Here is a 26,013-nt window from a genome sequence, read left to right on the forward strand (position 1 = left end):
CGACCACGACTGCCGACCGCGGCCCGACGAGCGAGATAGCGAGCGGCGGCTTGACCCGCGGTGCCTGACATTGAGAGCCGCGCCGATCAACCGCCTGCTCGCTGTCATCGTCCGCGCGGAAGCGCCAGGCAGAGAGCGCCGACCGCCCAGAATAAGCAGAGGAGGACCCGAAGCACTTCCCACCGGGACTCTCCAATATGCAGGGCGGAGAACAAACACCCACAGCCCGGTGACCATCCTTCTGCCTGCTCCCCCATGGCAGAGGGACAGACGCTGGGCTGACATCCCTTCCCCGTTTCAATGTTTCAAATGTTTCAAATGTTCCAATCTTTCCGTTTCAATGTTCGAATGTTCCAAAAAATCACCACCGCGTGGCGAGACCAGGGAAAATCGGCATCACCGTCCGTTTCCTCGAAAGCCACGCGGAGATTAAACTTGCCCACTGGTGACCGCTCGGAGCTGACGACCCTTAGCCGTGGGTTCCGAGATTACCCGGTGGGCAAACACATCACCTCGATCTTCTTCTACAATTTTGACTTGATAATCGAATGTGTGTTTGTGTGTGGGTGCGATTCCTCCATGTCACTGTCATACGAGCTGTGGTCCTCATCGATGGAGATGGCTTTTCAAAGCAGAGCCCTGGGTTGGAAACAATTGTAATTATTTGAGCTAGTTTTCCGGTGAATCCCGATGTTACTGTATCTACAGACAGAAGCTGATCGCTTGGCAATGCCATCTCGAGTTCAATCTCCCTTCTTTTGCGATGCTTTTTTGATGTGTTTTGGCGATTTCAAAGTGGGCCTGAGCAGGAGGCGTTTGAGGATCGTGCAACGGAAGTTCTCCCCAGCATGCCCCGAGGGGCACAATGACATACTGAGGCTAGTTGACTGTTCTTCTGCCTTTGCGGATGGATTGGCCGTAAAATTGGGGGGCCGCGCCCCGAGTAGCAAAAGCGTGGACATTTTGGTTGGAGCAGACTGGATGTTTTGGATCTATCTGTTGACTGTTCCCATCCCCCAACCCAACGAGGATTCAGCCTCATCAGCGTCGTCTATCCAAATCATCGCTTCTAATTTGGCCTTGTGCTCAATCAAACCATTCGTTTCTGTCTCTTGCGCGCGCTTCCCACTCCCAGCCGGTATAGCTGGCTCAAACTCGACAAGCGAAGAGAGCGCGAAGCCCCATCTGCGACCGACAACGCTGATTAGACACCGCCGCGCCTCCAGCAACGAGGAACCTATTCATCGGTCATCCACAGTCACGGCGGAGGCCGAGCGCCGGTACTGGGTTCTCAACTGCCCGCTCAACATTTCGAGTGGTCTGGGTGATGACCCACGATTTCGACAACCCGGCTATTCCCCTTGAGCCCTGCGTTCGCGTGGGCTCCGGAAGCGACGTCGCCTCAGAGCTGCATCCAGTCTCGCAGGAGCCGCTCACCCAGCCTAAAATGAAATCTGCCACGGCGAGTGTTGACGACCTGAACGACTGAGAGAAGTATTGGCTCAACATGCACTGCCAGAAATGGAAGGCCATGGAAGAGAACTAGAAGGTGGACGAGAAAACGACCCGCTTCGGGAGAGTTCCCGGCCGGGAGCCAGAATTTGACATTCCGGGACGCGAAAATTTGCTGAGGACCTGACGTGCTGCGGCATTGATCGACCGCTCGATAAGGCAGCCACCATTGACGCCGGAAGCGAAGGGAGAGTTCCTAACGGTGCAGGATTTTGTGCCCGCGGTGTTGGGTTTGCGCGGGGACATCTTGGCTGCCTCCGAGGTCCTGCTGGACGACAAGCCTCTGCGGTCAGACACGAGGTGGTCGGCAAGCCCAGGATGCCAGAGTGTAGCTTCTTTGACCTCCTGTGCGTCCCCGATCCGTGGATGTGCGTCCACCCGTGGAAATGGGGCAATTCAACCGACAGCCAGACAGAGACGACGACGGCGACATTGAGGTTGACTGGGAAGACAGCGCTGACCACATGCAAACGAGAGAAGCGCAAGCAGCATCATGAAAAGCCAGACAATGCTAACCAACACCGTTCGCCCAGCCCGACCCCAAAGCATGGCTCAAAGAGGGCGACCGGCGGAAGAGCATGGTCCATTGCTACAACAGCGGCGGAAGACGGAGCACATCCGGCTGGACAACGCAGCCAAGGCCGTTTTGCCTATGAGGTCGGCAAGCCCGGGCTACTCACACCAAGGCGAGTAACTATTCGCTCTCCGTCACCAGGGGGCTGGGCGTCAACATCGTCGCGTCGCTCGACATTGTTGAGGACTGCCAGTTGGACGTGGAACTGCGATGGACTGCCAACGTCGACGCTCTCTTCACATGCCCGTCGACAGCTGCAATTGTGGAGGAATGGGATGGGAGAATGGGCCCGAGGACACAGCCTGGTGATGTATCTACACACGCAGCGTAAGGTAGCTTTGAACGAGTTCCGCAAAGGCAACAGAGTGGTAGCTTTTGCATAGACTTGTGGCGGCCTTGGAGGGAAGCGAACACTGCTTTTCCAACAGCAGTCGTGTCCAGCGCACTGCATGAACTTGATCCAAGGACTGGCTGAACTGTTTGCCGCAAGGCGGGGCGCCCCTGAGTGCCTAATCCAAATGCGGTTAGCCAAGTGTCGCCAACCAGGCACCCCTGAATAAAAATTGGAAACGACAGCGTATTCCGAGGTAAAGTTAGGGGTCGGCTCTCGAACATCAACCTTGATGACCTTGATCGCAAAGCCGTCTCTCCGGCTCCCAACGTGCGATGCACTGCAGTTCTCTCTACCCAAGCAGCAGTGTTGAATAGAACTCACAAGGGAGGAGACGGCTCCACCGCCTGACTGGCGATGGACGAGCGCGCCGGGGCGGGCACTGAGCTCGCGTCACACCCGCAGTCGCACCTGCAGTCTCAACTGCAGCCGTTCGACGTGGATGTGGAACGCCACCTGCCGGCTCCCGCCGCCGCCCATGTCTCACCGGACGCCGATCTCGCCGTCTCGGCCACCTCGCGCTCAGCCGAGAACGGGTCGACGTCGACGGCGTTCCTCGACGGCCTGCGCGGGCTGGCCGCCTTCTTCGTCTTCTTCCAGCACTGCATCGGCGGCTTCGACGACAACGTGCACGAGCACGGCTTCGGTGAGGGCGGCCACTGGCACCTAGCCAGCCTGCCCTTCGTGCGCATCCTCTTCAACGGCGGCGGCGCCGCCGTCGCCATCTTCTTCGTGCTGTCCGGCTTCGTGCTGAGCCGCTCTCCCCTGCGCCTCGTGCGCGCCGCCAAGACCGCCGCCTGCCTCTGGAGCCTGGCCTCCGCCGTCGTGCGCCGCCCCATCCGCCTGTACGCCCCGACCTTTGCCGTGACGCTGGCCTTCGCCGTGCTGATGCACGCCCCCTACCACCTCGTCCACGAGTTGCCCTGGCCCCAGCGCAAGCCCGACGTGTTCCAGGAGGTCGCGAACTGGGTCGTCAGCGCGTACCACTACTTCAACCCCTTCCAGACCCACTCCAACGAGGTCTGGTTCGACTACGGCCTGGTCGTCTGGACGATCCCGATCGAGCTGAAAGGCTCCATGCTGATCTACGCCCTGGCCGCCCTGCTAGCCGCCGGCCCGCTCTCCGCGCCGCGGAGCATGCTCGCCTGGTCGATCTCCATCGTCGTCCTGCTCCAGCTGGGCTACTGGACCATGGCCTGCTTCCTCGCGGGGCTGGTGCTCTCGGGCCTCGACGTGTACGCGCTGGACGCGTCCTTCCTGTCCCGCCACTGCTCCCAGCGCACCCGGACGGTCCTCCACCACCTCGCCTTCGTCGTTGGCTACTACCTCCTGTGCCAGCCCGCGCACGGCGGCGACCCGGACTACTCGCTCAACACGCCCGGATGGCGCACGCTGACGCGCCTGGCGCCCGCCGTCTACGGCAAGAACCAGTACTACCGGTACTGGACGTCGTGGGGCGCGCTGCTGCTCGTGTACGCCACGCTGCGGTTGCGCTGGCTGCAGACGCTGCTGCAGACCCGCCCGCTGCGTTACCTCGGCCGCGTCAGCTTCATGTTCTACCTGATCCACCTGCCGATGCAGTACATCGTCGGCGACCGCGTCGCCCTGATGCTCGGCCACGTGCCGAAGGACGCCGAACCGACCTGGTGGGACAACCGGCTGTACGTGCCGGACCTCGGCCCGCCCGGCTTCAACACGCGCTTCCTGCTGAGCATGGCCGTCATGTTCCCGCTCGACCTGGTCGTTGCCGATTTCCTGACCCGGTGGTTGGACATGCCGTGCGTGCGGCTCGGCAAGCGCTTGACCCAGCGGCTCGGCATCGAACAGCGCGTCGCGGTGGCGAACAGGAAGGCCGAGGGCGTTTAGACGATGTCCCCTGCCCTCTTGGTTCGCTCCCCGTGCTTTATTCTTTCATTGTTTTCCTTACTCTTTCCTCTCGCGTGGAGCGAGTGCGCACATAGACAAGATGGGTGGCATGTTTGATCTTTTGGGAATCTAGACGATGGAAAGCCAGTGGGTGCAATGATGGGCTCTGGCCTTTGAGGACATGGAAGAAGGGATGCTTGCAAACAGGACGAAAGTGTGCATGAGAGACGGACGGTTCAGCAGGATACGAGAAGTGAGAACGGAAAGCTGAGATGAGCTAAGACGCTGTGAGGCGAGAAATGGGAGGGAGCCAGGGCGCTTCTGCTATGCCTTGACCTGCCCTTCTCTCCCACTCTTTCCTCCTCCTTGCTATGGCCCTTATTAAACCAGCCACAGCGGACGAGACGATCAAAGGCAAGCATAGATGACGCTAACCGAGTGATGTTGGCTTCCATCTGTTAACCCAGCCCGGAAGTTGTTATCTCCTATCAATCGCCACGCTTCAGGAAGGACAGCCAGGAAGGACACCGGGGCTGGGCCGCGAGAGAGTTCTCAGGTAGGGCTGCTGCCAAGTCTATTCCGACCTCTGACGATAACTGTGTACTGATGCTATCTGACAGAAGCAACCACCAAGCGGGCGCCTCGCAACTGTTACACGGTGAACAGCCTCGACCAAGCGTCCTTCACCATCATCTCGGAGCGCCACAGTGTTCAGACCACCTCATCCAGCTTCAAGTTGCCTCGACCCTCTTCGCCATACCCTCCTCCGCCTCCGTAACGCGGCCGGCCGTTGCCGCCGTGCACCAAGGCAGCCTCCGGAACCGACCCTCCTAAAGATGCCGGGAACAGACGGTCTGCCGCTTGTCGTCGATGCCCTCCTCCCTACCGACAATGACACGTCTGCGCTTCACCACCGGCGGCGGGGTCCACGAGAATCCAGTGTTGTCGCTGGGCCGCTCTCCGCGGCGTCGCTTGCGGACGGGGGTGACGGGCTGGAAAGGTGCTGGAAGGCCGCTGCCGCGGCGGCCGGCACGACGCTGCCCCGACGTCCAGTGCAGCGCCGTGTACGACGACCAGAAGATGTCCAGGGAGCCGACCTTTTTGAACCGCGCGTCAATGAAGGCATCCAGCGTCCAGGGGTTGATGACGCTGGGCGCCAGCGCCAGGATGTCCCACCCGCGGCTGCGGGCCCTCTCCATGCCCCAGTTGAGCAGCGCGCGGTCGATTCCGTGACCCCAGTGGGAGGAGTCCACGACGAGGGAGCGTAGGACTGCGACGTGAGGGGTTAGTTTGCGGGCGTGGAAGTTATGGGTTGGAGACTGAAGGGGCTGCATTGGTTGCTACTTACCGAGATGCCCACCATGTGCGTCGCCATCCCGACCGAAGCAGGCCGGGATGAAGAACTTGCACCAGCGCTTCCACTCCTCCGTGTCGTCCAGGAGCGCGCGGCGGAACGACTCGAGGACGACGGGCAGGTACACGACCCCGCTGTTGGGCGGGACGACAACGGTGTGGCGCCCGAACGCAAACGCCATGCCGCCGACCACGGCTTCCAGGTCAGCGAAGGGCGGCCCCAGCAGCGGCTGCTGCTGCTGCCGTCTGTCGTCGCTAGACTCGTCGCCGAGGACGACTTCGCTGCAACGAGGCGGCCCCCTGGCGCAGGCCGGCTCCTGCCACTCGGCCCTGTTCAACAACATGAGTTAGTGTTTTCCTCATTCCTGATCGGGACATCGGGAGCAGCTCAGCAGCAAAGGAGCTGTCTCGGGAGCAACTAAGAGCCACCCGAAACCGCAGTTGGCAAAGAAAAAGAGCTCAGCTTGTCTTACCACCCCAGAATCACCTCCTTGGCCTGCGCGCCGTAACACTTTGTCAGGTAATCAACCGGCTGCCTGAGGTAGGTGGCGACGATCAAGTGCCGCCCCGGCAGCCGGCGGCTCCTGCGGAGGTCGGCGAGCCGCCACTGCTCCTCCGGCCCGCGCAGCAAGTCGCGCAGGCTCTTGCCCTCGGCCGCGGGCGGCAGGTGCCGGCGGCCGAACTTGCTGAAGTGCGCCGCGTCCTGCTCGTCGCGGAACACGGCCGTGGCCATGCGGGCCATCCTGCGGAAGTCGGAGGGCCGCGCCGGGCGGATGCAGAAGCCCGTGAACCGCTCGTGGAGGCGTTGGTACGGCTCGCGCGGGGATGCTCGGACACTCAGGCTTTTGGGGAGACGCGGGATTGTCGGCAAGGGCTGGGCTCTGGACGCGTTCGATTTCGGGTGCCGGACGAGGGATTGGTCCTCGCGGATCGAGTCGTCGGCGTGGGACAAGCTCGAGGGGCGCTCAATGCGGGCGGGAAGCGGATCTGATGGGGCCCGAACGCATGGCTCCTCGACGGGAGACTCGGCGTTGGTGGGCCTTGGCGAGCGACACGGCTTGGGTCAGCACTTCTGTCTTCGAAGAGTTTGAGACGGTCACACGAGCATGCCGTAGTATTGCGGCAGCCACAAGTTTGGCAGGCAGGCGAGTTGAGCTGAACAGGGCAACCTCAACTTACAAGGACACAACGATGCAGTCTAACATTGTGCTGGATCTTCGAGATTTGCGAAAGTTGCCAATCCGTGGTTCTTGCTGGAGTGTTCTCTGCGCAATTGGATGTGAGCAAAGAGTATATATGAGGAAGATTGGGGGGAGGACCAGAGAAAGGGAAAAGTGTAGTGTTTATATGCTGATCCTCAGGTTTCCTACCCTGGCGTCTGTCGTCCCACGCTTGCATGTGATGCCAGGATGCTCACCGCAGCGTTAAATTTCGATGGCGCCGAGACGTGCAGGACTGCGTCACAGACCGGACCGAGCGGTGGCTGACCCGCAATACAGCGTGCTGGTCGTTGCGTCAGATAATCTGGGCCAGGGACGCGCAGACTGCATGTGCCGGCCGCAAGCGGTGGCGAGCGGTGCGAAAAAGGCTGCCGGGCAACGAAGAGAGGGATGCAGGCAGCGGCGAGATATCTAATCACCGCCCTCCAAAGAACGCATCCGTGGAGAACCGAATCTCGACGCATGTGGCGCAGGCCATGCCAGAGAAACCATTGCTGGAAGCGGCGACGGGCTGTCTAGGTACGCCCGAGACCTGCATCACAACGCTGCTGCCGATTTTTCTTCTCAATCTGCCTCGCGGCTGCCTCACATGCTCGGTAGTAAAGACTGGGTGGAGTGGGTGAAGGGCGGCCAAGGTGGCAAAGAGTATCACAACTCCTGTTAATGTACCTCCGGCAAGGTCATCGTTGCTGTTTCATCTCCTCTGTCGTCCCAACGTCGAGGGCGTGCGTTGGCAAGGCCGGAAGTCGGGTTAAAGGTCTGGAAGAGGGAAAAAAAATTGGCGGAGACCGGTCCTGGTCTCAGCATGAGCGCCCGATGAGCTCATTGCAAGGTAGGTAGTTACAGACATTCCTCGGCCCATCAGCACCTTGAAGAAAGCGGAAACACGGAAGATAGGGTATGATTTTGAGCAAGAGACAAAGTATACAGGTGCCAACTCCAGCCTTTTTCCGACCTCTTCTAGTCTCTCCCAAACTTAAATCAACTGCAAGACTCGCAAGGCCAACCCCCTCGGCCCCTCAGCACCGCCGCCACTCGAGATCCCATTCCTCGGTATCGGCCTCGAACCTCGCCTTCCCGTCTCCGTTCAGGGCGGCGCGGAAGTTGATGACCAGGATGCCGGTGTAGCCATCGCTGCCGGTGCACGGCGACCACACCTGGCCCCCGTTGGCCTCGGCGTACAGCGTCACGTCCTGGTTGAGGGTGCTCGAGCCCGTGTTGGAGAGGGTGCCCTTGAGCGAGTTCTGGGTGTGGTTGTGGCGGACGCCGCTTGTTAGCCGCTATTACATCAAGCGCCTTTAATTAATTAGAAGGCTGGGGAGCAACTCACCGTATTGGCGGCGTCCTGGCTGAAGAAGACGGTGGTGTAGTAGTCGAGCGACGCGCCGGGGCTCAGCACGGCGTGGCCCTTGACCGTGTTGGACTTGAGCGCCACCTGCCACCCGGGGTTGGCCCCCGCGGCTTGAATCTGCGCCTGGCAGTTGAGCGTCGAGTTGTAGCCGGGCTGCACCGCGACGAAGTCGGAGTAAGTGATGCACCCATTCTCGAAGCTGCCGCTGAACTTGGGGTTGTTGGGGCAGCCCGAGCCGGCGAACTTGATGCTGGTGATGTGCGGATCGGCAACGACGGCGGATGCCGCCGTCAGGAAGACGGCCAGGTGCGACAGGAGGCCCATTGCCGTTGTCTTGATGTTTGGGGGGCTTGATATGAACTCTGGCGGAGATATCTCTGGCTGTTACTGCGGTGCGAGGGCGAGCCTGCTGAATCAAGATGGTCCCCGTGAGACAATGAACACCAGGATTATCAGCCCTTTCTTATATGCCTCTGGCCACGATGTCGCTGGATCATCATGCCTGCTCTCTGTTCGCCACCCATGCTCTCGGGGCCAAACGGTCCCAGGTTGAAGAAAGGTCTGGGTGCGGAGGTTTGCAATTTATCCAAATTGCAGCCCCCGAAATCCGGGAGCCAGGATTGGCAAGACCAAAGGTTTATATTGCGATCCAAAAATAGGCCGCCATAAACTCTCTGTCACTTCGACGCCAAGACGACCCGGGTCTTGGGTCGACCGCTTCCGAAGGAGCGAGAACGCGGAGCTTGGGCCAGGACAGGAAGAGAGCCCAACCTGGATTCGCAGGGTCGGTCGAGATGGGGATGCGGAAAGGCAATCTCGGCGGGTTATTGTCAAAACGCTCTCCCGCAGCGCCGCTGTCACACCACATGCAACCACATGTTGCTCCGTGCGCCCGTCCACACTCGGCCCCAAACTTCTGGCCCGGTGTGCTCCTCGCCCCTGGCTAGAACGCCCCGTTGGGGAAGCGGCTGCATCGTGGCCCTCGGCGCGACCTCCCCAGGCCAATGCACGGCACCCGCACTGGTGAAAGGTTTGCGGAGTTCATTTCCGCGCCCTTATTGCTGAATGCAACACCAGGCCGATATCTGGCCGTTCCATCTGTGTTTACGTCCCGCGCCCGCCGTCAGGGACGGCCGCCTCCCTCCCAGACCCGGCCGAGCTGTTGACCCCTTGATTCGCTATGGTCAGTGCAACCTTAGGTTTAAGTCTCGTCCCGAGGAAGAGGTCTGGCCATTCGTGGACTTCGCTTAGGCATTCTTTGGGATACGTCCAGGAAGAGATTTTCTTTTGATCCAGCGTATGATTGCATGCGACCCGTTGAGGGTTGTTGACGCGGAGCACCTATTTATGGCATCTCAATATCCCATGCTGCGCGGCACCTAGATTGACGCCGAATATGAATCGATTGCGCTCCAGTTGTCGTGGCCTGGATGCTCAGTGCTGCGGGATGCTCTTGAGGGAACTTTACGGGCTGATGTCGCCCGGGCGTCGTGCCTGTCTCGGGCCGGTCCATTCGAGCACTAAAAATCGAATTAAACCTCCATTTCGCTGCCCGGAACAGGTAACGGGCATGTATGTACTGTACCTATTTTTGTAAATTTTCCAAGTAACCTATTCTGCGTCTGCTGTCACCGGTGCAGCATGCTGTTGGAGGACAGGAGCAACTGCTGCCGCCGTCTCAGCGCGAAGTAGGACGTTGGTCCTGGAAAAACGCGACGTGGCAGAAAGCCCACACCTCGCATGTGCATGGAGAGAGATTCTCGGGCTGAAGATTGCTGACACGGGAGGAAATGCAGAAAGCAGGGTGAGCAACTGCTGCCCAGTGCCCCGTCCATGACTTGCTCAGGCCTGAGAGATTGAGCACGGAGACCCAGCCCACCTGGCCAGTAATACACTGTGCCATCACGGTGCTTTGAAGAACCACAACCTATTCAAGCAACATGCTCGCCGCAACGTACCTACTTGGCTTGGTGCCTTGCTGAAGGGAAGATATGCTAACCGCCGGGGGAGTTGACTTGGCGGCCAGCAAGGAAACAAAGAAAACAAGGGCTCAAACGCCATGTCCAGCTGAGCGCATAGCAGAGCAAGGATACAGAAACAAAAGGTTGGCCAGCTCTCTCTCTGCATCCTGTATCCGAACATCGTGCTCGGGTCAGAACTGTGGTCAGCGACCCGACTTCAACGACAGTTCATCGGCGTTGGCGCAGCCAGCGGAGGATACGATGCTAATTACATTCTCGAAGGCAGTTGAACACATAACCGAGAATAACTTGCTATTGGAGAGCGCACTGAGTGCGAGCTACCTAGTCCAACAGAGGAAACGATGCCACGCTGTCCGCAAGACCAAGAACGCCCACAATGACCGTCATTGCCTGCACGATGCCACCGATCCATGGATACGCTCGATCCGGATTGCCATGGTTGGGTACAGGCGTTTTTCTAAATCGCAGATTGGGCATACACTGGCGTCCAGGAACCTATGGATGTTGCAGGCGAGCCGAGCAAGAGGACTGTCTACCCGCAGACTCGCCTCCCTGCAGACCCCGATACAGGATAGACAGGTATCTGTGAAGGTAGCTGATGACTCTCTGATGTCCTGACTGGCCGCAGCGCAAGTGAATAGCGACTTGTGCACCACGCCTCGCAGACCATCTCATCCTTTGCGTCCCATCGCAATATACGAAGCTCTCGTGGAAACGCGCATCAGTACATGAAAAAGCCTGAGCATTTGACCTCTCATACTGATCGGTTGCTTACACCGGCAACAGTATGCCAGGGGTTGTCAACCAGGACCTGACAACGTAGGAGCGGAGTCCAGTACGGCAACTTCACCAGGAACAGCAAACCCCTTTTCGGGTCCCCTAAACGATGAAGGCGACGAGAATGAGACTATAGCCTCCCCCTTCCAGAGACGTAACCCCGTACACATCCCCCGAACGCCGGAACCCAATCGCAGCAACATCGGTAGAGACAGAGGCACCATGACTCCCTTTTTGCGAACCCGCAACTTAACCCAAGGGTATCAGGCAGGCAAAGAAAGGCACACACAAGCAAAAACATCCCCACCAAAACGCCACAGTAACGCGTTGCGAAAAACCCTCCTTGATACCACCCACCAACCAGTTCAATTCAGTCCCTCCGGTCCCCAACCCCCGCCGCCGCCGCCGTCCCACGAAGCCCAAGCCCAAGCCCAAGATGCGCCCTCGGCGGCGCCCTCAACGCCGCCGCCCTTTCCTCCTCGCCATCCAGCGCGCCATCAGCCCCGCCCTCCTCTCCCCCAACACTACTCCGACCGCTGTGAGAGGCAGTAGTGGTGGTAGCGGTCGTCGTAGCCGTCAACGCGCCGCCGCCGCCCATGGTGGTCGACGACACGCTGCAGGCGCAGGCGCAGGCGCAGGGGCGCTGCGCTTCGAGGTCGGTGTCGAGGCCGTCGTCCCGATGGAGATCGAAGGCATGGTCATGATCGTGGTCGTCGTCGTCGTCGTCAAGGGAATACGCGTACGCGGCGGCCGGGTTGAGCGTGCCGTGGTAGTAGCGCGATTTCTCGAGCGGGTCGTCGTGGTCGGCGTCGGCGGTGCTGTCGTCGCGCGAGGGGCGGTGGTGGGGGCACAGCGCGCTGCCGCTGCTGCCGCGCCGGTGGAAGGGGTTGGTGCTTGGAGACGGGGTGTGGCGGCTCGCTGGCTGGGGACCGGGTTCAGCGGCGGCGGCGGCGGGGTTGGGGCGGATGCTGGTGTCCGGGTTGGCGTTGTTGTTGTTATTGTTGTTGGTGGTGGTCCCCGTGACGGGCGTGATCCACTGCAGGGCTGGTTCGCGGGCGTCTTTGCTGGGGGAGAGCAGGCGGGGGAAGAGCCGTTGGATGAGCGGTTTAAAGGTCATGATGCAGGCGCATGAGATGGAGGCGTTGACCTCGACGGCGGTCCAGTAGATCATGTTGGCGCTGGTGTAGGTCGCGTCGTACGGCTGCTCGCGCTCGACCACGATCAAGGACATGAGCCGGAGTCCGGAGATGATGCAGACGCTGTGTGAGAAGGAGGTCAGGGAAGGCGCCGAGGAACGCGCGGGGTGGGGGATTCAACTAACAAGAAGCCGAGGGCGAACACGCCGACAAGGGCGTATTTTTGTCTCCGGGGAAGATTGAGAGTGGACAAGACCGGCATCTACCGAGGTTAGAATATGGTGACTTGTTCCGCAGGAAGACGGACGACAGGGCACCACGTACGGGAAGCGCCATGACGACGAGGTCACTGGAGATATGGAGGGCGGCGTTGGCCCACCACACGTTCGGCGGCTGGCAGAAGACCTTCGTGGTCCAGAACAACGACCAGTCCCAGAAGGCCTGCAGCGGCAGGCACGCTGTCAATACGGAAACGAGCAACCATATCCCGATGATAATGACGAGGCCCAGGACAACGTGGATCGCACGCCTGATCTTGGTGTAGGAGAAGATGCGTTTGTAGAGCAAGAGGATCGAAATTCGGGTGAGGGTGAGGCTCATGTTGTAGAATACCATGCCGTACCATGCGGCCTGGTGACTCCGTTAGTCTCTCGCCAAGCTCTGGCACCATAGGGGGAAGTAGGCCTACCCGTTCAAACGCTGGGAGCACAAACGGGTCGACCTCCCACGAGTGCTTCCCTGCGCCATGAGCCACCTCTGGGAGGAAAACTGTTAGTTGCTGGATGGAACTGCACGCGGTGCGGGCATCGACACATACGCTCCAGCGAACTGGCAGTGACACCAGCGGCACACAACTGCGCGTAGGGTCAGCCTGGGCTCTGGAACCTCGAGGCGGAGAGGGCGTGCACCTACCAAGGCCGGCAATATGCACCAGTCGGACGGCCCCAGCACATTGTTAAGCCTGCCTCTGGTATAGAACCGGACCGCCACGAACGAGAAGCCGATCAGGAACGTGATCACGGAGCAGGCGACGATGTCCGCCTGGAGCGGCCTCCCGGGGTGGGCGGGAACCCACCACCATAGTGTCGAGTTCGTGGGAATGGTGGAGTTGCCGCTGACCGTCGAGTTCTGGCCGGTTGTGTCCATCACCACTCAGGCCGAGTCTCACGCGGCGCGGTGAGGATGCCGCCTGCAACCAGGGCAACTTCACTGCGTCGGCACCAGAGGAGGGCCTACGGGCGTCGAACAGGATCGCGGAAGCCGGAGGTCGGAGGAGGCCACGGATGACTGACATATACCGGCCGTTCCCCGCAAGTGTCGGCAGTTGAAAATGTCCATCTCCCAATGACGGAGCCTACACTTGTGCAGTCCGCAGTCGTTTGGCAGAGAGCGACGTCCCCCGCAGCGTCGCAACCCGGAGAGTCTGGGGGAAAAGTCTTCGTTTCCTGCCACTGCAGCGCTTGGCGTGCGTGACAGGCAGAAGAGCTTTTTTTTTTTTTTTTTTTTTTTTTTTTTTTTTTTTTTTTTTTTTTTTTTTTTTTTTTTTTTTTTTTTTTTTTTTCAAGTCAAAGCATGGGATCAACGCTCTGGGCAAAGCAAATTTCCCGGCCCAGCGTTGCAGTTCGGAACCACGGCCGTTCCGCTCCTGGAACCAGGCTGCTTTGGGAGTGGGAATGCGGGGAAGCGAAATGACGGTAGTTATATCAGGATGGCTATAAGGCCGACTCAAGCTGGCAGATTGGCCAGAAGTAGTGTAAGCTCAAAGTCTGGGTCATCCACGGTCCTGCGGAGCCACAGCACCGGCAACCCTGCTGCCCGACAAGCTCGACTGTGCAATTGATAAACGACGTGCACTAATCGCAATACAGAAAGACTCCTTGCTCAGAAACGTGCTTTCAATATCGAGGGAGTCCCTTCTCAATGCTGGCTTAGAACCGCATGCCCCGGCTCCCATTATCCTCCGTTCAATCTTGCAACACCTGACATTTTGCGGCTCTCACGGGGAAAGGGGTGAGCGGGCGAGGGGGCGATGAAACTCACCGCTGCAAGGTCAGAGCGCCCCCTGACGGCCGCCGGAATGTGGGTGACGCTAAGCTCCAAGAGGGCATCAATCGGCTTCCTCCGCGTCCTCCTTGTGTTCTCACAGCGTCGCAACGGCGATTCTGGCTTCTGCCGCAAAAGCCGGACTGCAACGGTTTGCAACACCGCCCTCGGCAGTCGCAAGCAAACGATTCGTCCTGCGTCTCTGCATAGCCCCCGATGAAGGTTGAAGACCGCAAACCCTGGATTCCAGGTGTTTTGCTGTGAGCGTCGTTTGGAGCAGGGAGCAGCTTCGTCAATGCAGGCGATCTCGGTGCTAACTACATCTGAGCCCGGTAACTCCGCCGCGCTTCATCACGGCCCGCCTACCTAGGTAGGTAGGCAGGCAGTTAGGCAGCGGTGAAAGCACCGGATAGTGTACCACAGGAGGTCATGGCGTCTAACTAACTGTTACACTAAATCGAGCACAGTACGCTTAACGTTAGAAACAAAGCTTCCACTTCGAGTTAAGGCGCATGGCGGAACCCGGCCCGGCCCGCCATAAAAGCCGACGCGGTTCGTTTCCTGCCGTCAGCTTCACCAGCTCCGGAGGCTGCATCGTGCCGGTTCGGAGACGCGCCGGACCCACAGCTCCGGGTTGGACCTCTGAGCGGGATCAGAAGTGAGCTTGACAAGACAACGACAGGAGACGAGAAGAACGCTAGTTAACGGTTGGGAAAGACATGGAAGAAGTAACCGGTACTATCGCACGGCTCAAGAGGTGCATGATATGGATGCTGGGCATCAACTGCTCTACTACACGCCTTGTTACCATTCCCGCGCGGGTGGACAGCAAGTCACCGGCGCGGAACCGCCAGCATTGACACCGTCGGCGGTTTAGTTCATTAACCAGAACTCGGCCCCTCACAGCACAACCGACGGGGATCCTCGCGATGACGCGGGAGCTGAGCAAGTTCTCCGAATGCAACAGCCAGGCCGTGCTCCGCACAGAGGCTGGCTCTGAGATTTGCTCAAGTTGACAATCGCCGTCAGAAGCAGAACATCACCTAGCTGATCTCGCCTTGTGGCAAGGCCGCGCTAGCTACACGAACTATCGACGCGTGGCTTTTTCAGCTCCGGTCTGTCGGGACCGGCAGCCACGGTGGAAACGCGCTGCCATTGGCGAGGATGCGAAAAACGTTTCTCGGTTCCGGTGAGCTGGGACACCATTACACAATAGTTGGGCACGCTTCGCGCCCGGAATGGCAGGGTGTGCCTACGCTGGGCATCAACATGTCAACGCGGAGCCACGCGAGACGTCTGGTGACGATACGCCGGCATGGGAAGGGCTGACAGCAACGTGAAGCTATCCAGAATTGCGAGGCGTCCAGTTGATGCCGCCGTTGCCAGGCGCGTTCTGACAGAAGCGATCCAACATGGCAGCGATCAAGGACGGGGAGCGTCTGCCCAAGGTAAATAACCATACTCAATGAGCATGTGCAGTCCTAACTCTAGTCCGTGTACAAGGAAGCAACACGAGAAGAGTGATCCCATCGAACCCTTTTTAGCCGCTGCCGCTTGTGTCCGAACGTCTGGAACCTAATTCCCACTGAGATAACCATGCAATATATCCACCCTTTCCCAACCCCTAATCACAGCACCTGAACCCCTCCCGATGCGATGCCCCCACCCACCCTTCTTCTTCTCCTTCCCCCTCCTCGCACCCTTCTCCTTCCGCCTCCTCTTGCCCGTCTTCCTCACCCCCGTCCCCGCTCCAGCCCCCGAGCCCGTCCCCGCCCCCGCGCGCCACCGCCTCCCTCATCCGGCCGAGGTTCGCCTGCAGCCGCTGGCTCTCGCGCCGCAGCGCACCGCGCTCGCGGCCCAGCAGCAGCATGCGCCGCTGCGACATGGCGCGCGCCTCGGCGCGGCACCGCTGCCAGGCCTCGCGCTGGATCTGCTCGGCCGCCTCGCGCGGGTCGACGTTGGCTGGTAGGACGCCGCCTAGCGTCGTCTTAATGGTGGTGGTGGTGGTTGCTATTGTTGTTGTTATTCTTGCTGCTGGTGGTGTTGGTGGAGGAGGAGGAGGTGGTGGTGGTGGTGCTGATGGGTGGGCTGTGGGCATGGCAACCGTCATTGCGGCCGCCGACGTGTCAGACCAGTGGCGCTTAAGGGTTTGAGGTCGGGAGACCGAGTCGGGTCTAGGTGTTGGCTCCGCGGTGGGTTTCTTGGCGAGGTTCTTGGAGGGGCGGGTTGACTTCTTTGATTTTGGCTTGGGTTTGGCCTTGCCCTTGGAATCGACTACCGGTGTGTCCACGGTAGAACTGGCTCTGGTTCCCGACGGCGAGCGGGGCTGGCTGGCCGACAATTGACTCGGGTACGGGGAGCTATACTGCTCCCCGTTTCGCCCGTCTTCTGTCAAGGGACTCGCGGAAAAGGCCAAGGACGGTGCTTCGGACAGCGGGGACGGAAGAGGCTGGTCTGTCTGGCTCCAAGGGTTGGTCGACAGCGTCTCTGATGGAGACATTGGCCAGGCCGGCGCGTAGGAACCGAAATCTTGGGATCGGTGAGCTGAATAATCGCAGATCATATTGTTTGTGAGAACTTCTAAGTTCTCCGTAAGCTGGCCAGACCGTCCCGTCCGAATTCACGTCGAACATCGGGACATCGTAGGATGAGGTCAGGGGCAGTGTGCCGGTCTCTTGCCACATGCCATACGGCTCCTCGACCGCGAGGTGGCCGGTGCTGTTTGGCCCGGTCGAATATCCCCAGTCATCTTGACGATAGTCTCGTATTGCGGGTTTCTGTGAAAATGGCGGGGTTAATTAGAGCTCCGCAGGTTGGGATCGCCCAGGGTACAGTACCTCCCCAGCAAACACTTACCACCGCCTCCAGCCATGCCTCTTCTTGAGTGGGTGAGGGAGCACTTTGCACAACACCAGTAGCGAAATTCCCCATGTTGCAAGCAGCGGAAGAAGGCATTTGGAAGAGAGAAATCGTCGTGTTGCAGCACTGCCCACGGTGAAGCGGGCTTGTGACGCGATTAGACTGGTAGAACCCCGACTCGAGTATGGAGATGGAGTAACCCGGGGACCTGGAGTATGACGCAGCGCCCCCAGCAGCAACCGAAACACAGAGCGGAGCGAACGACATCATCACCTCCCAACAAGCCGGGAACCCGCATCTTGCTTATGTCGGGATCGACATGGCGTCTCTTCCGGCTGATACCGCACATCCCTTGCATGTTGCCTGCAGCACACTAGTGTACATACAGAAGCAACACCGTCCCAGCATTTGCTGCGGCCAGGGAGCCTAAGCTGGGCGGATGCAGCTACTGTGAAGTTATCGATTTCGGTTGGTTCCCAATGCATCGGCAGCGCAAGCGTTGTTCGTTGGCCACCCTTTGTTGCAATTCAGCTGCCAGTTTTTCTTCCAGTCACAAGACTCAGCGAAATGTCCGGTCGCCAGTTCACTCAGCGCCTCAGATTTGTGGGCGCAAAATGGCACCCATTTCATTCTCAGCTTGTCTTGGCTTCAGCTGTGCCGGCGCCGAACGCACCTATCCTCCCTCGTGGCGGACAAACTCTGACCAGACGCCGGAAGTCGGCTTCGGTGAGCTGATCAGTTCTCGCCTTGTTTGTTGTCCGCAAAGTCTTGACGCTGCAAACGCCGCCCCCTTTTTCAGAACTGATGGCTCGGCAGTGCTGCTCCATGCCCGTTGAAATGCGACATATTTAGACAAGGAATTTCCTGATGTCCCTAGCTCAGGAGGCATTAGCCCAAGGTTGGGAAACGACGTCCTCATACGGAATACAGGAAGACAAGAGCTGCAATCTGTCACCGAAGCAGCAGAGCTGGTCTTTGATACTCAAGGGAGAGCGAGATGGAGGTATAGACTATGGCTGGCGGGTGCGAAGACCGCCCTGCCGCCACATCCAAAGGAGGTCGACAAGCTTCAGCTCGGTTTCGATTCGAATCCTATTCGAATGCTGTCCGCACGGCAAGGCGCATGTTGTTGAGTTCGAGTCTGGCGGGACCATCGAGCTGTGCGTGACGCGGACAACCGTCCATAGGGTCAATCGCCCTTGATTTCGACCAGATGCAGGCCGGATACACTAGTTACCCGATGACCAAGCAGATGCCGCTACGATGTATCCGTATACAGTCGTGTCGGCGCATCCTGGCGTCGTCGTTTGAAGTTAACAATCCACTCTTATGACGGACGATGTAGGCGTGCCACGCGCGGCGGCGCCCCCACACACCAACTGAAATTCGGGATTCCAGCCGAAACAAAGCATGGGTGGAGTGTCGAGAACCAAACCTAAGCGCACACAAATTGCTGGGGATCGATCGTGAAACGCTGAACCAGGGCAAACATTCAGTCTTGGCGAACGGAGGTTCTTGCCCAGCTTGACGGCCGGAGCTTCTCCATCCGTGCCCCCCGTTTGCGGACCGCGCACGTCGACGAGGCCCCAGCAGCCCCATTGCATCATGTTCCCCAGCAGGGAGAGAGCGCTCCAGTGCGGCCCGGGACCATTGGATTCAGTACGATTCTGGATTCCGGCCGGGCTCCCGCCGTGGTCGTCTGGCCAATCTTGGGAACTCGGCAGCCCGATCTCCATCCACAGTAGCTCGGGAGGCTGCTTTCGCGAGCCTCTAAGCGATCTCGATGCGACGCTGCCCCACATCTGCACGCGCGTCTCCCGGAATTAGGGATGCTCGGCGGCAGAGCTTCCCCTGAACCCGAGTGGAGATGGGCCAAGCACCGGGCACATGGAGCCGCATCTTTGCACGCTGGTCGTGATGGGGGGGGGGGGGGGGGGGGGGGCGCCAACACGTCAACGACAGGTATAAAAGATGGCTTGAGCGTCTCTGCCTGGAACCAGTCTTCTGCTCCGTCGGCCCCTGACAAGCAAGCCTTCCAAGCTGTCCTTCAACATGAAGTCGTCCGTCGTCGTCAGCCTCTTCGCCTCCGGTGCGGCTGCCCAGGTCGGCCCCTGGGGCCAGTGTGGCGGCATCAACTGGACGGGTGGGACGACGTGTGTTTCGGGCTACCACTGCGTCTACCAGAACGACTGGTACAGCCAGTGCCTGCCCGGTGCCGACTCGACGACCCTGAAGACGTCGACCACCTCCACGAAGCCCACGTCGACTTCCACCGCCCCGGCCACGACGACTTCTGCCGCCGCCAAGGGCAAGCTCAAGTGGCTCGGTATCAACCAGTCGTGCGCCGAGTTTGGACAAGGCACGTACCCCGGCACTTGGGGCAAGGACTTCACCTTCCCGTCCACCTCGTCGATCCAGGTAAGGATGAGCGAGCGAGCGAGACCACGCCGCACAACTGGAACTGGGGCGTGTGCTCACCATTTGTAGACGCACATCAACGATGGCTACAACATCTTCCGCGTGGCCTTCGCCATGGAACGGCTGGTGCCCAATTCCCTGACGGGGTCGCCTGACGCGGGCTACCTCAAGAACCTGACCGACACGGTCAACTTCATCACCAACGCGGGCGCGTACGCCATCCTCGACCCGCACAACTTCGGCCGGTACTACGGCAACATCATCACGGACACGACCGCCTTCGGCGCGTTCTGGACGACCGTCGCCAAGCAGTTCGCGTCCAACTCGCGCGTCATCTTCGACACCAACAACGAGTACCACGACATGGACCAGACACTCGTGCTGAACCTCAACCAGGCCGCCATCAATGCCATCCGCGGCGCGGGCGCCACGTCGCAGTACATCTTCGCCGAGGGCAACTCGTACACGGGCGCGTGGACGTGGAACACGACCAACACGAACCTGGCGGCGCTCTCGGACCCGCAGAACAAGCTGGTCTACGAGATGCACCAGTACCTCGACAGCGACGGCTCCGGCACCAGCGCCACCTGCGTCAGCAGCGACATCGGCGTGCAGCGCATCGTCGGCGCCACCAGCTGGCTGCGCGCCAACGGCAAGATCGGCATCCTCGGCGAGTACGCCGGCGGCGCGAACTCCGTCTGCCAGACCGCCGTCACCGGCCTGCTCGACCACCTCCAGGCCAACAGCGACGTGTGGGCCGGCGCTCTCTGGTGGGCCGGCGGCCCCTGGTGGGGTAACTACATCTTTTCGTTTGGTGAGTTTCTTTGCCTCCGCGACCTACGACGAGCTTCAACTGTTGGGGAGGAACCCGCTATTTCACTAACAGGCGACGCATCCAACAGAGCCTCCCTCGGGCACTGCCTACACCTACTACAACTCGCTGCTGAAGCAGTACACTCCCTGAGGGGCATCGCGAGGACGCCGGTTCAAGCAGCGTCCATGCCCTCCAAGGGCGAAGAAAGCAGGCCACGCCTTCGTGGTGCCGCGGGAGTAGGACTGATTCGTTGTATATATTCCAAGTTTGTCCTCGAGCTCTGCAGCTCTCACTTCAAGTACATATGTTGCCCTTGACCTGCGTGGTTCCTCGTCGTCGCTGCTCTGTGCCCAGATAGTCCTGATACGCGACGACGGCGGCCTTTCGGCGTGCTTGTGTCAAAGCATCCAGCTACAGAACCTGTTCCCAGGCATAATCATATCCTCGGTCCAGGAAGGTGCGTAGGTGCCAACGCCATGGACACAAGCCCGCAACGATCTCTCCCGGAGTATCCATCAATGTCATGTACCGCCTCCTCACGGGTTGCTCACGTAACTCCGCGCCCTCATCAAGTCCTCGAGATCCGCATGCAGCGGTGCAACCGGATCCCTCTCGCCGCCATTCTCGACATTGGTATCCGACCCGGACACGTCCTCGTCATCCCCAGCGTAGGCGTACTTGCTCCGCCTACGGATGCGCGCGCCAAACTTCCAGAACAGAAACGGGATGGCGCAGCAGGCCAGGCTCAGGAAGGCGAGGAAGGACGAGGCCCACCGGTCGCCCATGCGGTCGTACATCTGCTCGGTGAAGAGCACGACGCCGGCGCCCCAGAAGGAGCGGATGCACGTCTTGGCGGCGAGCGCGGAGGCCGCCTGGTGCTGGTACGAGTCGACCAGGTAGTTGTTGGCCGAGTTGTACAGGAAGATGAAGCCGAAGCCGACGGGGAAGCCGGCCAGGCAGGGGCCGACCCAGGTCAGGCGCCGGTACGACGTCCAGGCGAAGACGAACAGGCCGATCGGGATGAACCAGCAGCTCACCATCATGGGGATCAGGCGCACCTCGGCCGGCGGCCTGCCGCGGTGCTTGGCCACCAGCGTGAGGTAGTGCTTGTTGACGAAGGGCGCCAAGGTGGCCGACAGCACGACGCCGACCGCGATCGGAATGAACATGAGGCCCGTCGTGCCGGCCGAGTAGCCCTTGCGGGCCTGGAAGATGATCGGGTACGCGACGAAGAACATGTACAGCAGGCCGTAGAGCACCGACATGTAGAGGCTGACGAGCAGCACGATGACCTCGCGGAAGAGCAGCTGGAAGGGCCGGACCAGGAACACGCCGAGGCGCTCCGAGAAGGGGCGGGGGTCGAGCTCGGCCTGGGCGACGTAGCCGCTGTCTCCGGTCTGCTTTCGAAGCTTGGCGGCGCGGCGAGCCAGGATCGTCGGCGCGTACGTCTCGGGCACGGTGAAGGTGATGAGGACCCAGACGACGAAGGCGAAGATCAGCTGGATCCAGTAGAGCCAGCGCCAGCCGGCCGCGTCGGACAGGAAACCGCCGATGAGAGGACCGACTGTAAAGTAAAGTACAGGTCAGCAACTTGGGAGACGTGGCACAGCAACGGCGATGGGTTCCAGCACGTACTCGCGGGGCCGATGAAGGGCGCGGCAGAGAAGGCGGCCATGGGTACGCCGCGCTCTTCGTTCCGCCACAGGTCGGCGAGCGTGCCGCCCACGAGGGTCATGGGTGCCGAAAAGGCGATGCCGTCGATCGCTCTGCAGACGATGAGGGTGCCGATGTTCTTGGAGACCGCGCAGGGGATGATGAAGACGACAGCAAGAAGGAGAGTCGAGCCGCTGTGGTTCGTTCCTCGGGGTCAGCCACCGCTCGCCGTGCCAGTTGGACCGTTTGATGCTGCACGACCCGAAGATATGTCGTCCAGGAGGGAAGGAGGGTTGCTTACTAGATGATGCGTCTCCCGTATACCTCGGACAGAGGAGCGAAGAGCATGGGACCTGGGAGTCCGTCAAAGTTAGCTCACCAGACGCCCATCACCCCTCGGCACTTGCTTTGGAAGCTCACCGACGCCAAAGCCAATCACAAAGACCGTGATTGTTAAGAGAGCAGCTTCACGGCTGACGTTGAAGTCTTCGGCAACTCCTCCCAAGTCCGAGGTGATGACACTGGAGCAGAAGGCGACGACGAAACACGTGAGGGCCACGACCATGGTGATGTACCATTTGCAGAGCTTGGACCAGTTCTTGGGGTTCTCGGGGTCCCCTTCGGCGAAGCTGACCAGCTTGTAATCCTGCTTCGTCTCCCCGTCGGGGAGCTTGCCCGTCTTGTCCATGATTCCCGTGGTTGGTCGACGGCGCTGTTTCTGATCGGATGGCCTTTTGATGCGTGTTCCCTTGGAATGTAATCAATCCTGAAGTCAAGACAATGAAAGATGGCTGATGCCGTTTGGTCGTTTCTGATGGCAGATCCCGGTGTGTATTATTGGTCCGAGAAATGAAAGAACCTAAGACTGAAGGGAGAAACCAAACGCCAATTAGAAAGAATGCAAGATAGTGTCCCAGTGCCGGCACACCCGCACCCATACCCAGCTGGTTCTTCAGAGCACCCCTCAAGGTTCAAGGCGGGGCATTCGAAGACTTATATTCATCGCACAAATACGACTTGGCCGTATTTCGGAGACGCTCGGGAACTAGCAGCGCTGGATCGTGCATTACAAGGCTTCGGGAGTGCCATCTTCGCGGACGCATGAGTCTATCCACCCCAGGGACCTAGGATCTAGGCCGATCCGGAACTGCCCATTGACCAATTCGCGCCCTCAAACAGCTGGAGCTCTCTTTTCACCAGCATGCCGAACTTGCCCCGTGAGTGGCGACAGTGGAGTCTCGAGGAGCATCCCGCGGGCCCAAACGTGACGTCGACTCAGGGGTGAGGATAGCCCAGTCCAGGCCAAGAACGGAAGTGGGCGATAAGGTTTGTGGATGCGGCTGTGGTTGGCTAAGGCCCTCGGCACCTCGCCATCCATGAAAGCGCGAAGGGCATCGCGTCTGGCGAGGTTGAGGCGCCACGTGCTGAGCTCGCGTGCCGAGTCTCAGCTCTCGATGATCGGAAACTGGCGAGGGAGAATCGCTCAATGTAGAATCTGAGAAGTCGGCATGCAATATTCACCCTCCGGCCAAGACGCCTGCTGAACTTCGAACAGTTCGATGCTCTGCACCCAAGGGCGTCACCGCTTCAGGGGTTGAGCCCTACATGCTCCACGCGATCAGGCTGCTGAAAGGGGCTGGGTCATTTCGTTCGTTTCACCAGCACGCTTGTTCTCTTAGCTGCTGCGTTCGGACGAGGTTGTCGCGTCGCCGCGTCGTCGCAAGCGGCGGTCCGAAAGCGGTCAGAATGTGCAGGGTTTACCCCTTCGGCGCAGTGCCGAGACCGGGTTCAGAGGAGGCCCACCTTGTTCGCGGTCTCGATTCCTGGGATCCGCTCGACCGGGTCGGCGTCGTAGGGCTGCTGGTATAGCCGAGCTCGACCGAAAAATGCCATAGAAAACCAGTGTGTATCCCAGTCATCTAGAACAAATCAATACCGGATAACAGGTGCTGGTGCAAGAACGGGAGACTTACCGGCAAGAGAAAATAGGCAACGGCCTCTTTCCTGCCACTAGGCGGGAAGGCATCTCCGCAATATCGACTGGCTCTCGTCGACATGGCGTGGGTGAGGCTTGGAAGACACAGGGTCTCGGGATGATGCATGAAAAGGGCGCTGTCCTGATCGGCTCCTGCTGATTCATTGTCACGGCAGTCGAGTTCCCCAGCAGTGTAAGCAATGACGGACCTAGAGCGCTGTATAAGTATCGACTAGCTGACGGTCCCGCTCAAATACTACTATGCCCGCTACCATCATTCAAAGTCAATGTAATACCTCCAGTCCGGATATTTTCTGCCTTTCCTCTCCACCAGGACCGCGCCATCCCACACATCGCTTGCTGCTGCAGCGGGAGCCGCGGCCGGCCCTCCAGCACCCGTCGTCTCTGTGCTCGACATGCCGTCTGCTGGTTCCACCACCTCTGCCACCCACACCTAGTCGGATCCGTCATCCGCATCGTCGGAACCAGCAATCAGAGTTTGCTCTTCCGGCGGAGCTTGCTCGACCGGCTCAGCCAACCCGTCCGATCCAGATTGTTCGGCCTGCCCAGCTTGCTCGGCTGTCTCGGTTTGCTCGGCCGACTGCTCGTCGTAATCGGAGATCGAGCTGGAGGAGTCGCTGCAAGACGACGAGCTCCAGCCCAGGATGAGCTCATTAGGAACCCCGGGCTCGTCCATGTCCAGGCAGAAGGACGACGACGAGGAGGAGGAGGTGCTCGAGGACGAAGAGTCGGATGGCTGGTCGACGGCTCCGGAAACCTCGGGCTCGCCATCCGGGTCCATCACTTCCGAAGGGTCGAGCTCATGTCGCAGCGGAGAGGGCCACAGGGGCCGGTACCGCACATGCTCGAGGTGCCGGGGCAGTTTATAAGCGATCTGGCGGAACACGCGAAATTGCTCGCGTTTCCTGGCCTGCATTTCGCCCTGCGCAGGTTATTGTGAGATGGGACCGTAGGCCGAACCGGTCTGTCCTGCTCACCTGTTTCTTAGTGGGCATGCTGCTCAAGAACGGGCGAAGGTTGCGGCGGCGGAAGGGCCTCATAAAGTAGTAGCTCAGGTAAAAAGTGAAGGTGATCGGTTCGAGGAGGCTGAAATCCGCGGTCGCTCACAAAAGGAAAGAACAGAAAAGGAATGCAGCCGGCATCGTAGGGTATACTCAGATGACTCGTGCTCGAGGGTTGGATGGAACAGGGACGCGATTCTCGGACTCTGTCTGTGCAGAGGGACAATCAACGAGAGTGAGAAAGGTCGTGCAAGAACACTGGTCTGTGTTTCTAATCACTTGGTTGCGGAAGGAGAGGGAAGAGTGCTGTGCGGTCAGCGCCTGCCGCGCGTTCAGTCCGGGCCCCTAGGTGCGCACTACGTCGCACATAGCACATAGGTTGCTGTAAGGGACGAGGAGCCTGCGGGATGCTGCTGCGAAGGCGAAAAAAAAAAAAAAAAAGCGCTCGATCCCCCCCAGATGAGATACATGAAGATAATGCCCGAAATCCACGAGCTATTACGATGGAATGAGGCCCAATTTATACATGATGACAGTGACAAGCCCTCTGCTCCCCCGAGCCCGCCACTACCTACCAACGTACAAGTTCAGAAATCGGGATGATGCAGCAAAGCTCAGATAGGCGTAGGGAGCCGGGTTTTCCGATTCCTCGTCTAATTCGGGTCAGAATTCGGCTTGCTTGCTGAAGCACGAAAGCCATCACAAGTATCCCAGCTAGCTAAGCCGGCAGGCTGGATGTGCCTGACGTGATTCCAAGATCCGAGAGTTCCCCTCTCCTCACCGCTCGTCCACGCGTCGCATCTGACATGATAGTCTGGGTCATTCCTTATTCTCTGTGAGGTACACGCTCAGATAGCTTCGTGATGGCGCTGCTTTTGCTGCATCGGCTATGACGTTTGGTTGCAATCATCATCAAGCCCGTTCATCCACGGCGCCCTCACGTTGCCTGACAGTGCTGCTCAGAACAAGCGCCGGCGAGGCCCTACCGGTGCTCAAGGTTAGGTTCCATCACAAGTGTGATGCCGGCGCAGCCGCATGGTGGACGCAGGGGCCGTATATAACAGCAG

At 59.6% G+C, this 26,013-nt stretch overlaps 8 protein-coding genes across 8 annotated transcripts; 2 read left to right on the plus strand and 6 right to left on the minus strand.

Annotated features, from left to right (window-relative positions):
* The first annotated feature begins 2,692 nt into the window (after positions 1–2,692).
* Positions 2,693–4,529, plus strand: THITE_2122343 (uncharacterized protein). Its single transcript, XM_003656962.1, has one exon. It carries the CDS (start codon positions 2,835–2,837, stop codon positions 4,341–4,343), a length of 1,509 nt encoding a protein of 502 aa, XP_003657010.1. The 5' UTR covers positions 2,693–2,834; the 3' UTR covers positions 4,344–4,529.
* Positions 4,530–5,683: 1,154 nt separating this feature from the next.
* Positions 5,684–7,055, minus strand: THITE_72634 (uncharacterized protein; the record flags this gene model as incomplete). The annotated part of the gene is made up of 2 exons (XM_003656963.1): positions 6,170–7,055; positions 5,684–6,026 (listed from the first exon to the last, which is right to left on the minus strand). The coding sequence occupies exons 1-2, from the start codon at positions 6,436–6,438 to the stop codon at positions 5,684–5,686; spliced, it is 612 nt and encodes a 203-aa protein (XP_003657011.1). The 5' UTR covers positions 6,439–7,055.
* Positions 7,056–7,726: 671 nt separating this feature from the next.
* THITE_2122346 (uncharacterized protein) lies at positions 7,727–8,827 on the minus strand. Its single transcript, XM_003656964.1, has 2 exons — positions 8,247–8,827; positions 7,727–8,160 (listed from the first exon to the last, which is right to left on the minus strand). The coding sequence occupies exons 1-2, from the start codon at positions 8,589–8,591 to the stop codon at positions 7,936–7,938; spliced, it is 570 nt and encodes a 189-aa protein (XP_003657012.1). The 5' UTR covers positions 8,592–8,827; the 3' UTR covers positions 7,727–7,935.
* A 2,162-nt stretch (positions 8,828–10,989) lies between these two features.
* THITE_2122347 (uncharacterized protein) lies at positions 10,990–12,424 on the minus strand (the record flags this gene model as incomplete). Its single annotated transcript, XM_003656965.1, has 2 exons — positions 10,990–12,285; positions 12,348–12,424. 2 exons carry the CDS (start codon positions 12,422–12,424, stop codon positions 11,397–11,399), a joined length of 966 nt encoding a protein of 321 aa, XP_003657013.1. The 3' UTR covers positions 10,990–11,396.
* Positions 12,425–15,547: 3,123 nt separating this feature from the next.
* Positions 15,548–17,136, minus strand: THITE_114649 (uncharacterized protein; the record flags this gene model as incomplete). The annotated part of the gene is made up of 4 exons (XM_003656966.1): positions 15,548–15,644; positions 15,876–16,749; positions 16,784–16,982; positions 17,062–17,136. 4 exons carry the CDS (start codon positions 17,134–17,136, stop codon positions 15,548–15,550), a joined length of 1,245 nt encoding a protein of 414 aa, XP_003657014.1.
* Positions 17,137–19,116: 1,980 nt separating this feature from the next.
* On the plus strand, positions 19,117–20,614 carry THITE_72629 (glycoside hydrolase family 5 protein; the record flags this gene model as incomplete). The annotated part of the gene is made up of 3 exons (XM_003656967.1): positions 19,117–19,482; positions 19,552–20,296; positions 20,385–20,614. The coding sequence occupies 3 exons, from the start codon at positions 19,117–19,119 to the stop codon at positions 20,444–20,446; spliced, it is 1,173 nt and encodes a 390-aa protein (XP_003657015.1). The 3' UTR covers positions 20,447–20,614.
* A 108-nt stretch (positions 20,615–20,722) lies between these two features.
* On the minus strand, positions 20,723–22,898 carry THITE_2122357 (uncharacterized protein). The gene is made up of 4 exons (XM_003656968.1): positions 22,370–22,898; positions 22,251–22,302; positions 21,932–22,143; positions 20,723–21,860 (listed from the first exon to the last, which is right to left on the minus strand). Exons 1-4 carry the CDS (start codon positions 22,635–22,637, stop codon positions 20,833–20,835), a joined length of 1,560 nt encoding a protein of 519 aa, XP_003657016.1. The 5' UTR covers positions 22,638–22,898; the 3' UTR covers positions 20,723–20,832.
* A 1,309-nt stretch (positions 22,899–24,207) lies between these two features.
* Positions 24,208–25,405, minus strand: THITE_2171405 (uncharacterized protein). The gene is made up of 2 exons (XM_003656969.1): positions 25,068–25,405; positions 24,208–25,007 (listed from the first exon to the last, which is right to left on the minus strand). Exon 2 carries the CDS (start codon positions 24,859–24,861, stop codon positions 24,379–24,381), a length of 483 nt encoding a protein of 160 aa, XP_003657017.1. The 5' UTR covers positions 24,862–25,007; positions 25,068–25,405; the 3' UTR covers positions 24,208–24,378.
* Between the last annotated feature and the right edge of the window lie 608 nt (positions 25,406–26,013).

The sequence above is a fragment of the Thermothielavioides terrestris genome, chromosome 5 (genome assembly GCF_000226115.1).
Source record: "Thermothielavioides terrestris NRRL 8126 chromosome 5, complete sequence".
Lineage (NCBI taxonomy): Eukaryota > Fungi > Ascomycota > Sordariomycetes > Sordariales > Chaetomiaceae > Thermothielavioides > Thermothielavioides terrestris.